This window comes from Castanea sativa, chromosome 1 (assembly GCF_040712315.1).
Source record: "Castanea sativa cultivar Marrone di Chiusa Pesio chromosome 1, ASM4071231v1".
Lineage (NCBI taxonomy): Eukaryota > Viridiplantae > Streptophyta > Magnoliopsida > Fagales > Fagaceae > Castanea > Castanea sativa.
In genome coordinates, this window is record NC_134013.1 from 83091107 (window position 1) to 83103501 (window position 12395).

Here is a 12395-nt window from a genome sequence, read left to right on the forward strand (position 1 = left end):
CCATTTATTAAAAAAAAAAAAACATCTTTAACATGGATTTATGTTAATATGAATATATTTTTTTAGTGAATTTTATTACATATCAATTTATAAAATCACACACCATCCAATATATATACACTAATTATGAAAAAAAGTTTGTACTAAATATTTCTCACCATTTTATTTGAACGCAAAATCCAACAATAAGATATAGAGAAAGTCTATAAATATTTATAAAAAAAAAAAGTCAAAAATTTGACATCTTATAATGTAGCAAATTATTAGCGGTAAGAAAAAATATATATTAGTAGTGGACTGGGCCCTAATTAAAAACCCATACAAACTTGCCACGTTAAAATGTGTTAAAAATGTTGACAACTTTTTTAGTAGGATTACAAGTACTTTGATCTTGCAGAGTAATGGCTGTTTGGTATGGTATTTTAAATAACATTTTTCAGTTTTTAAATAATATTATAAGTATTTTTATACACTTTTTCATTCATACATATTTTTTAAAAATACAAACGTTACTCAAACAACATTATCAAATGGCCCCTAATGTATCACGAACTATTAAAAAATACAACTTTTTTTTATACAAGATAGAATTTCTACTCTAATCTAATCTAAGTGTATACGTGTATGAAGCTTCTTACTGGAGACTTGAATCCTGGCCCTTGCCTCCCACACCTTACAAGTATTTATACTTGTAAATTGACCACCATATCAAGGGTGCGCAGTGGATAAAAAAATAAAACTCAAATATTCAATGATGAGATATTTAAAGTCATCAAATTACAATTATTGTATGTAAAATTTATGTAAAACTTTTTAATAACCTCTTTTTTTTTTTTTTTTGGGTTTAATGTAACTTAGCATGTGGGATATGACGTGGACTTACGGAGTATCTTGGTAGCGGGACCCACTAAAAAAGTTTTTAACGTCTATGTTCTGTTGAGTTTCCCTTTTCCCTTGTTCCAATCATTTCTATAAGAATTGAATTGAAGCTTCCAAGTTCAATCTCCAAGAAAGAAACGAGCTCGATATTTAATAATAATCCTCAGAAAAAAAAAGCTTTAGCCACAAAATCCAATCCCTTTAATGGCCAATCAATCCTCCTCCTCCTCGCCCTACCCAATTCTCTGCGCTTCCTTCAACCAGGACGCCAGGTAGCTTCACCAATACTCTCTATTCTCATCCTTCCATTTTTATTCTCTTCCGGCTTTAGGGTTTCTTATTTCCGGGAATTCATTTTCTCGGGAAAACAAAATCGAATTCTATTGAAACCAGCGGATAATTCTGATTGGTTCTATTCATAAACGTATTGACTGATTGATTTTTTTTTTTTTTTGACTTTTGGGTTTTCCGAATTTGCAGTTGCTTTGTGATTGGGACAAGGGATGGTTTCAAAGTATTTGACACGAATACAGGAAGACTCTGTTATGAACGAGGTGAATTTTCCAAGCAATACTCTGTTATGGTTTCAAAGTCTTCTTCTTTATATGTCTATTTATTTATTTTTATAATTCGAGTTTTTATTTTTATTTTATTTAAATTCTTAATTAGGGAAAATTACATGCTTATACTTAGTTTGTGACAATTACCTTCCCTATGGTTTGCTTTACAAGGCATTTCCGATAAGTTTAACCTGATTTGATGATGTGACAAGTCTCAATAAATTCCATTAGGAAAGAATTAAAGAAAAAAAAAATACTATTCTACCAAAAAGCTTACACCTTGTGAATTGACAAATTACCGATTGTCCCAAATGAAGCTATTAGGAAATCGTGAATTTTATCATTTAACTATGATTTTTAATACTTCCCCTTGCATATGGGCCCAGAATGGAACGCAAAGCGGAGATAAGGTTGGACTTAGGACCACTTGCTACAATAAATTACCAATTGTTCCCAACATTTAAGCTTTTTGGAAATGGCAAATTTAATTATTTAACCATAATTTTAACATGAACAGATGCCTAGGAAGCACGGACACTTCACAAGAAAGAGAATTTCGTTAAAATAATCTTAGACATGTGTGTGCGCCTGCGAATATAGAGGGAGAATAGTAACATGGTCAAATTTTTTGACAAATGATTTATCATTTTTTTATTGCAAAACTCTAGAAAAGAATTGAGCTCTTATCTTATGTCCACACTTGAAATTTGGATTTACTATAGCTTAAATTGAAATCCTAGATTCAGTTCATTTAAAGTAATCTATTTTCTTTGCCTAGCTATTGGAGCCTTCATTATTGTTGAAATGCTGTTTAGCTCCAGTCTTCTTGCCATTGTTGGAGCTGGTGAACAGGTGCTTGTGCCATTTTACTCATACAGTGTGTTACAATGTTCATTAACTTTACCTGCTCATTACTTACTAAGGTTGTTTCTGACGCAACAGCCATCTTTATCTCCCCGCCGTCTTTGTTTGTTCAATACAAAAACCGGAACTGCTCTCCGAGAATTGAATTTTTTGACTTCAATACTTGCTGTTCGCATGAATAGGAAAAGGTAATAGATCTTATCTAGAAACTGAATTTGTGCCAGAGATTCTTGTTTTGATTTTCTGATGCATGAATTCAGGATGACATTTTAATAGTTTTTTGTTTGATGTTAATTATCAGATAGAGGGGTTGGGGATTAATTCTTAAGCATAAAGTGTTTCATGGTGATCCTACATAACTTAGGGTTATTGTAAAGGAAACATGAATCATTGCTGTCAGAAATAATAACTATGGGGGATATGAGCAGGGAATTAATGTTCTCCTTGTGTGAGCAATTGCAGTGTTGAGCTAAGATATTTGAAATGCTTCTGTTTAGACTCGATAGGTATTTTTCTTGTTCTTTTGCTCTTATGGTTCTTCTGCAAGTAGTAACACATAGGTAAACAGATAGGTTACCATAGTAGATTCACAAGCACACATTTCATTTTCCGAATATATACTTCACAAATTATGAAATTTAAGGAGGCCTACTTCATGTCGATTTTGGTGGCATTAGAAACTTCCATCTAGAATAGGAACTTTTATATATTGCCAAAATCAGTGGTGAGTGGGACTTGGTTGGATTTATTTAATTAAAAATGTTGTTTGATCAATAAATTAATTAATTATTTTCTAACAAGTTTAAGCTTTTACAATGACTAGTAATTTATTGATGCATCGAAGTAGATGATCTTAAGTTTGAACTGTACATCCATTCTAGACATGCCATTTATTGTTGAAAATTTCATGTCTTAGGCTTACACATTGAGGGGGGTTTTGCCTCACATTGTTAAAAGAGTGTACAATGATCCAATTCATGATTTACAACAAGCTTAAATTTTTGAGACAGGTGATAATTTATCAAGACTTTTTCATAGGATACTTGGACATACCATTCCTTACCTTCACAAGAAAAACTAAAATGAGTTCCAATAAGAATCTGATATGGTCATTCAACATTGCAATTTATCTTGCCCATTCCTTGCCTTCACAAGGACAACTAAAATGAGTTCCAATAAGAATATTATATGGTCATTCAACATTGTAATTTATCTTGCTTCGACTCACAATTTTGTACCTTAGGCCTTGGTGCTTCTAACTTGAGGCTAAACCTCACATATAATTTGGTGATATTTTGTCTGTTCATGGAATCAATTAGACCTTGGTGGTGTATAGGTACTAATAATGTCACAAATGTGCTTGGGATTCATTATGTTCTTGATCTTGCACATTAAACATTTCTAATTTGGTAGAAATAGAACTTCACCATTAGACAGGATTATTTTTTCATGAAGAGAACTCTAATTTGTGTTTCCTTTCTCATTGATAATTTTAATTGGTTGTCTTGGCAAATGCAGGCTTCTTGTTGTTTTGCAAGATAAGACATATGTCTATGACTTAAATACTGTTAAAATCTTGGACTCGATTGATACAGTGCCAAATCTAAAAGGTGAGGTTTAAAAGTATTTGTTTTCTACCTAAAGTGGTATTCATAATTTGTTTACCGTGGATTATTTGTTTTTTCATAATATCTGGTTTCTTGTTTCTCTTAAGCTTATTGTCTATTAATTCTTTTCTTGCTATTATTGATTCCTTCCATTTCAAATTTCAATTGGTCATAAGTGACTGTTTCTTTGTGTTTCTTGAGTTCTTGGTGATCCCTATTTGGCCTTTTGCCCCCTGTAATGAACTTCTTTACTGGTTAGAAAAAAAAAACAGTGGTAGAGAACCTCCCTATTCCTACAGAAGTGAGATTAAATTGGTTTCCAGAGTGTGTAAGTACTTTATATAACTGTACCTGGAAGGACATCTTGGAATTTGACTTGGGGGTTGTTTAGCCAGTTGGATAAATCTGACAATACATAAAATGAGTTGTATTTGCTAACTCTGCCACTAGTTACACAATTAAATATAATATCTGATACTTTTCTGAGTACAATGAAAATAATGAAGTTCAAGAGTATCAGTATCAGAGTATGTGAATAACATGCAACCTAAATGACTTTTCCTAACTTACAAGTTTTATTTTGATATGCACAAAATTGTTATGGAACATGCAGCATATTCTTCCTGGATGTCTAATCACACTAATGTGAGAAACTGCTTTGGCATGATGCTTATGAAGTTTATTGAATCTGTATGACTCTACATTAAGACTAAGTTTTATCTTAATATAGTTAAGAACAGGCACAGAAGCTTAGGATAAGCAAATGAAAAGGCCTTCATGCAACTATATGACTTTTCTGTGATATTATTGTCTGAGATACTGAAATTTCTTGAACAAGGATTACATTATTGAGTTTAAGTAAGTTCTATAGGGACCTCCATTGCTACCAGATACCTTTTCCTTGGCTAACAAACTAAACTTCTCCAAATTTGACCCCAAAGATTTTTGGAGCTGAAGGAAAATATCTAAATTTGGAAACAAAGTCATACCTCTACAATTTATAAATTACTTTTTTTTTTATTTGACTTGATTTAGTATTTTGGTTTATAGTTTTCAATTATAGCGCAAGTCATCAAATAGTCATATTTCTTTTTATTTTTTATTGGCAAGTTACACGTGTCCAGTGGATTTTGAACATATGACCTCATTCTCCACCCACTTGTGAGAGAAGAAAATGCCATTTGAGAAAAAAGCAAATTGGCCAAGCATTTATATTTCATAACAATCTAGCAGTCATACTGAGAATCTGTAGAGCTTTGTCTGTCAAATTTTGAATTCTGCAGAATTAACATGACATTGAATGCTTAGATTAGTAGAAGTATTTTTTTTCCCTTTTTCTTTCTTTCTTTCTTTCTTTTTCAGGGCTTTGTGCATTCTCACCCAGTTTGGATAGTTGCTTCTTGGCTCTTCCTGCTAGCACTGTCAAAGGGTCTGTGTTGTTGTACAATGTCATGGAGCTCCAGTCACATTGTGAGGTAATGGCATTATCCCTTCCTTATATATATATATGATGAAATAAATGATTAAATAACAGGGATCCTTCCACAAAAAAAAATATCTGGGACTCAATTTTTTTGTTTATCTTGATAACTCTTTTTTGTTATAGTAACTAAGATTATTGTTATCATCCTCTTTTAAGATGATGATGATTTTGGTAGTAGGCATTTTAAAAGTGAATCAGAGAGCTTTTCTGCTTTCTATCCTCAAGTGGGAAGATAATTAAAAATACAGAATATCCAGATGTTATTTATGGACACTTGATACTCTCTCTCTCTCTCTCAAATTTAGAATGTTCAGAAAATCAGTCACATGAACCATAGCCTGTAGGACATGCCAGCTTTTACTTTGAAGTCTTGAGGCATTTTAGGACCAGTGGGCTACCTAGCCTAATTGCCTTGAGGGTCATGAATTAGGGTGACCCTTAGGATGAACCTCTGGTCATATTTGCTGATTAATGGTTTGAATGGGTTCATTTTTTATTCATCAAGGAGCAAATTTTTTGAAACTGTGTCTCTTTCTTTCACTTGTTATTGGATATGGAAATGAATCATGATCCTTTTTAATTCTCTAGCTGACATCGTTTATATTCTCACTCAAATTGAAATACAGATAGATGCGCATCGTGCACCTCTGGCTGCAATTGTCCTTTCTTCCAATGGGATGTATATAGCAACTGCTTCTGAACAAGGAACCATAATCAGAGTCCATTTGGTTTCAGATGCAACTAAGGTGAGAATAGCACACCATCCATTTACAGCATTTTATACATGTAGATCATCTATTATACTTGATTATATGTTTCAATCAGGCTGTCAAAGACACAGCCACCACACAGGTGGTACACAAGAAAACTACTAGTGAAAATTAGATAGTGAAATAGCTGATGTCTTAAACGTTGTTAAGAGAATCACTTTGATCCAGAGAGGTTTCCTAGATTTAAAGAAGTAATTTTTTTAATTAAAAAAAAAATTGTATGTGGCTCTAAATATAATTTGTTAATTAGTGTAATGGATCTCAAAAGTGATCCACCATATGGAAAGACCAAGTCTTTTTGTGGCATGCATGTTATTTTTGATGCATAACCATCTGTGCCCTAGATTTGTCCTTACCCCTCAGCTCAATTAAACTTGAGTTATTTTAATAAGTAAATATATACTAGATTCTTGGAAGCAATACAATGCAGCCATCTTTGGTTGTAATACTTTACTTTGGGTTTGGAATCTAACTAGTCTTTCTTTGGCAGTCATATAGTTTTCGAAGGGGGACATACCCATCAACTATATTTTCCTTATCATTTGGGCCATCTATGCAACTTCCCGATATTCTTGTGGCCACAAGTTCGTCAGGTTCTCTTCATGTATTCTCTATGGGATTTGCTATAAATCAAAGGTCAGAACTACAACTTTCTGTTGCCTTCTTTGTATTTTTGCAATTACAATTTTTTTTTCTTTAAATGGTACTTACCATATTTTTTAAAATGGTAAGTTACACACACCCTAAATAATTTGTTGAGGATCCATAGTCGACCCCAAAATTTTGGGACTAAGGCTTTGCTGTTGTTGTTGTAAGTTACATGCCCAATGGATCTTGAACCAACAACCTCACCCTCCTACAATTTTTATGGGAGAAGTTCACACCAGTGGAGCTATATATCATTGGAAAATGGGATAGAAACATAGCCAAATATTGTAGGATGTAACGTCATTATTGTTATACATCTGTTTTATGAAAGTCTTTAACTATTTTTTTAACCTGCTTTATAGTTACCTTGTATATATATCTATCTATGTTCATAGAAATGGTGCCTCAGCCTATAAAGTTCCTTGTAATTGGACCTTCATTGATTCTGTTCAACAGTTGTGTGGTTCTTGCTAGTGACTAGGTTAAAGGCTAAAGAGCTAATAAAAATACTTACCAGAAGTTCAGAGAGAGAGAGATAAAGAACATGGCAAAGGAGTCTTTTGCCATCATAGTAGACAGTTAGCTAATAGAGGGAGATATCACCCTAGGAAGAAAATATAGGGTATGTAACACAGAGGGAGAAAGAGAACACGGCAATGGAGTCATTTACCATCATTATTGACAGTTAACTAATAAAGGGAGATTTCACCTGAGGAAAGAAATAAAGGGTTGGTAACAATATAGATTAACTTGAAAGAAAAGAAGTTTCACAAACCTCAAGGGAACTCCTTTAGTGCAGATACCATATACAGGCCTTCATCACATGGCTGGACAATGGAGGCCTGCTGCCGGTTGGCCTGACTGATATATATTAGATCTTATTTAATCTAGGAATTTAATTTGTATTTGCTTTTATTAATTGGTTTAAGATTTATTTCCTTTCCTACTTGGTTTAAAATTTATTTAATGTCCTAGCTTGGTCAGAAAGATACTTTCCTTCACTAATGTAACCTGGGAACCCTATGTAAAGTCCCCAAGAATCAGTATTATTATGCTTGAGTTACTTATAAAAAAGTAAGAAAGTATTGTTATGGTTGAGTTGATTAAACAAATATTTGTTGGAATCTTTCCAATAGTTTGGTGCTGACTCCCATGGTTTGTTTTCTTTTTCTGCTTGGTGCTGATTCCTAGTTTATCTACTTCTTTCTATTCTATTTGTTCCCTGAAATCTTTTACTAACTGAATGTAAAAGCAGCATAATTTCACAAACCTCAAGGGAACTCTTTGTAATGGATAGAAACCTTGGGTGGTAGTGTCTTGGTGTCTCTACAACAAAGTTCCATGCTGCTTATATGGTTTTTTTTTTTTTTTTTTAATTTTTGTATATATATATATATATATCTCGTAGTTTTCTAACTAACATAACCTTCATTATTCATCAATTCCCATGCAGCCTAAATGGGGTCCAACCCCCCTTTTAAATTTTTTATAATTATGCCCTTTTTTTGTGTTTAATGTCCATTTGGTAACAGCTTATCTAGTTTTTAGCTGAAAATAATGTAAATAAAAGCTAAAAGCTAAATAAAATAAGTTGATTGATGTTTTCTAAAAGTATTTTAGCAAAAAACTAAAAACTAGCTTATAATCTAATCCAAACACACACTTAACCTGTTTGGTATCAGCTTTAGCTTTAGCTTTTAACTTTTAGTTTTTATGTAAAGCTTTTTAAATCTTTACTTTTTTCTGCATTTTCTCACTTGAATCCTTGGTTCTTGGAACAAGCTCCTCATCAAGATCCAATGTTTTCTTCAGTTTAATGAAAGTTTCAAGTTTCCTATCAAAAGGAAAAAAAGAAGAAGTATACTTTAGCACACTTTTAGTAAAAAGCTAAAAAAGTTGTTCCCAAACAGACATATAGTGTTATATATTATTTTCACTGCCAGTCCCAAGGCCAACGTAAAATTTAGTCACTTTATTATTTTGAATGCATGAATGGTTGTAGTTTACAAAGGATTTGCAAAATCATCCAATCCTTTTTCTCTATATCTTTCACTTTTTTGCTGAAACAGGAAATCAAGTAGTATTCTTGGATCAATAATACCTGACTCCGTTACTGATGCACTGGATCCAACTCACCATCAAGTACTTCAATATGCTGTTACAGCAGGAGTCAAAAGGTGAAGCAGTTTATAACTGATATAATGTACCCTTTATTGGATTTAATAACTAGTCTAGTAAATTATAGCACTACAAATATATTGGTATGCCTGGTGTTGAGACATATGTTGGGGCATCTGCTTGACTGAGATTCAACAAACAAAATCTATACTTTCAAGTTCCACCTTTCCCACCAACCCCTCTATTATTCTCTTCAGCTAAACCTAAACAAATTCCAAAAATAATATAGAAAAAAGGGTGATCAATAGGACTGTAAATAGCCTGATTTGTATTTCATTTATTACACATCAAATTCTATTTTATTTATTTTCTTAGTTCCATGGGAGCATAAGGTCTTTATTTTTTTTATGTGATTTACAGTGTTATTTCCATAGTGTTTAAAGTTGAATATGAATTTGGAGAATATTTTTAAACTGTGAGGGGAAAATGGAAATTACAAATGCAGAATACAATAATACAAAAGGTGTATGAACATAGAGCCTGCATAAGCAAGATTATACTTGATGGCTACTATCTTTCAATTGAGTTTCCAGCTAAGGAAGAGATGTGGCAGTCCATTAGATATTAGATCTTGATGATTTTAAATGGGCATATAAAAAATGACCTTTCTAGTAGATGTAGGATATTGATATTTGTCAAAATATATTTTTTATTATAGAAGCACATTGTTTCCTGTTACCTTCTTCTTCCTTTATTATTTATTTATATTCTTCTAGCCCTTTTATTGATGCAATGAAGTGTTCTGTTCTGGTACAGCAATTCAGTGATTCGCAAAGTTGACAAGGTTATTGCTGATACGTCCACATCTGAAATTGTATCTTGCAAGTGAGTTTTCTGACATTGTGCCCATCTTCTTCTTTTTCTTTTCCCCAAGATGAGGGGAAAGGGGAGATTCAAACTCATGACCTCCACTTCATAAAGCGTGGTCAATATCTGATTGTACTATCTTTGAGTTTAAACGATGTTTGTTCTTCTTTTTTGGGGTTTCCTTTTTTCTTCCTCAGCACTTTACTGTTAGGTTTTATCCTTTGTCAACTTAGCTTAATACTACATTAATAGATCACTTAACAAGTTTCGTAAAAGGACTATAGAGTTCAACAATTGAAGAACCTCAACAAATTCAAAGAGTTTTGTAGTGATCTGTGATCTTAATGGGCATGAAGAACTTTCACACTGATTGCCCTTGCAAGGTGAAAACTCTATAGCCCAAGAAGCCTCCTGTATGCTTGATATTTTAATTAGACATGTTCCGCTGCATGCCTTCTCTTCTGAAGGCAAGTTTTAATGTTTTATGATCTCATATGATATTTAGGTGTTTTGTGTCAATGCTCAAAATTATTTTTTATAATGTCAAATGGGTGACATTATGGTATCAGTAGAGTTATGGTGGTGATTTGCATATTAATATTATGTGGAAAAGAGTAAATGGGTCCTTCCTGTACATAATTTTTTTGTTTTTTGTTGTCTTCTTTGCTGTTTGTACATATTTTTCTGGCTACTTCATGTTCTAAGTAAGTAGTCTTCTCTTAATAAAAGTTTTCTTACCTATCCAAAAAAAAAGAAAGAAAAGTAAATGGATCCTTATGCACCACCCTCATGGTGGTTACTGCTTTTGCTATTTCCTGGACCCTACCTCAAACTTATATTAGTGATTCCAAAGTATCAATTGTGATGGGATAAAGTTTGGCTTTCAATTAGTATGGAACTATCTTTTTCAACCTATCACATGGTGATTTATAATACTATCCATGTTTATTATTTAAACAAGTCACATGATTCATTTAAAAAGTTATGTGACTATAACATGGATAGTCTCTTCAATCACCACATAGTGGGCTGGAGAAAGATAGTTACAAACTGGTTTGGAGTTGAAAATTTTCCTTAGTGATGTACACATCCTTTGGTGACTTAGCTTAGTGTCAGTTGATTACTTCAACACAGTCACTTGATGCTTCTGGTGATTTCTCAGATCAATGCACAGGATGCTGTTGATAGCTGTTATACCTAGTTGATGTTGAAACAAGAAAGATGAGAAATCTTGAACCTTGGACCTCAATATATAGAGGGCACCAGTGTTGCCCATACCATTTCTCGTCACCTTCTCATTTGATCTAATTTCTGGATAAATAGAGCCATATTAATGCAAATTTTGGTTAAACTTATAAAAGGATACCAAGTAGTTATTTTGGACGAAGTACATGATTCTCTGTTTGCTGTGAGCTACCAAATGCATTGGAGACACAATCCCTGAGTGTTTTTTTTTTTTTTTGAGAAACACAATTCCTGAGTTCTAAGTGAAGATAAGAAACATTTGCTGTTGTTAATATTTCTTGGATATCTAGCTAAGGAATTTAACTAGCCTCCTCGTAGATATATTGCTTATTTCTTTATAATCTCCTAAATGTATTGTGGGAATCTTTCTATTGGCTTATGTTCTTTCTGTTTTGGATTTTGTAGGGCTACTGTATCCATAATTACCTACAATGGTTACTTCCTGGAGTACAGCTTAAGTATCAACCAGCAGACTGACCCTGTGTGGACTTTGGAGCATGAATTTAATCTTTTAACAGTGATCTCAGACAATGCCATTAGTTTATGATCAAATGTTGCATGACATCAACCCTTGAAGTCTGCATGTTTGTGTTACTACATGCTATCCTCTGACCTTTCAGCTCGCAGGATCTCATTGCATATATATTGTTGCTTACATAACAAAACCGATCAATGAAGTTATGAAACCGAGAAAAGAGAATTGTTGAAAATGGTTGTCCAGTGCAAGGGAATTAGCCATTAAGGACGATGAAAGACTTCAATAAGCAAGTATTTGAGACGTTTGTAATAAGATGTTCAATGCATGTTCCTTGTACAACACTTTCTTAATACGAAGTTCATGTTGGCATGGAAATATGTGTAAAGCAAGCTTTGAATTTAAAGAGCATCCCTGTAAATATAACCTTGGCAAGCATTCAGTTATAGTCTTACCGGGAAAAAAATTGTAATAATATTATGTATATTGCTATAATGTCACCTTAAGATGAAATCTTCAACTTTTTCACATGTAGACCTCAAATTATTAGAACTACAAATTTTGAAAGTAAATCTCTTCATATTTCATGAATACGAGATTAGTGATGTGTGATAAGATCATAATAAGATAACATAACGTAGAAGGCCTATGTTTCTTAGATGTCATGCCTAATTAGAATTAAGAGATCATAATCATTTATGGTTGGGATTTAATTCATACAAGTGCATCTTACCGTTAAAATTTGTTGTTGTTGTTGTTGTTGGTTTTATTTTATTTTTTTATTTTTTATATATATCTTTTAGTTTGGAGGTCTGATTAATGCTCATTAATTATTGTTTTAATCATTATAACCTCAAGATTTATTTTATGAGAAGTATT

The 12395-nt window shown here is 32.7% G+C and overlaps 1 protein-coding gene across 1 annotated transcript; it reads left to right on the forward strand.

Moving 5' to 3' along the window:
- Window positions 1–956: 956 nt before the first annotated feature.
- LOC142615851 (autophagy-related protein 18b) lies at window positions 957–12107 on the forward strand. Its single transcript, XM_075788729.1, has 11 exons — window positions 957–1151; window positions 1360–1433; window positions 2218–2291; window positions 2382–2491; window positions 3822–3913; window positions 5273–5385; window positions 6020–6139; window positions 6654–6799; window positions 8881–8988; window positions 9746–9814; window positions 11447–12107. Exons 1-11 carry the CDS (start codon window positions 1084–1086, stop codon window positions 11586–11588), a joined length of 1116 nt encoding a protein of 371 aa, XP_075644844.1. The 5' UTR covers window positions 957–1083; the 3' UTR covers window positions 11589–12107.
- The last annotated feature ends 288 nt before the right edge of the window (window positions 12108–12395 follow it).

What these genes read in the sequence shown, in the direction of transcription:
- LOC142615851 (XM_075788729.1), top strand. Translation starts at nt 1,084, where the DNA reads ATGGCCAATCAATCCTCCTCCTCCTCGCCCTACCCAATTCTCTGCGCT. An exon ending in AGCTCCAGTCACATTGTGAG is followed by an intron (nt 5,386 to 6,019) that starts GTAATGGCATTA and finishes ATTGAAATACAG; the next exon opens with ATAGATGCGCATCGTGCACC. An exon ending in TGGTTTCAGATGCAACTAAG is followed by an intron (nt 6,140 to 6,653) that starts GTGAGAATAGCA and finishes TTTCTTTGGCAG; the next exon opens with TCATATAGTTTTCGAAGGGG.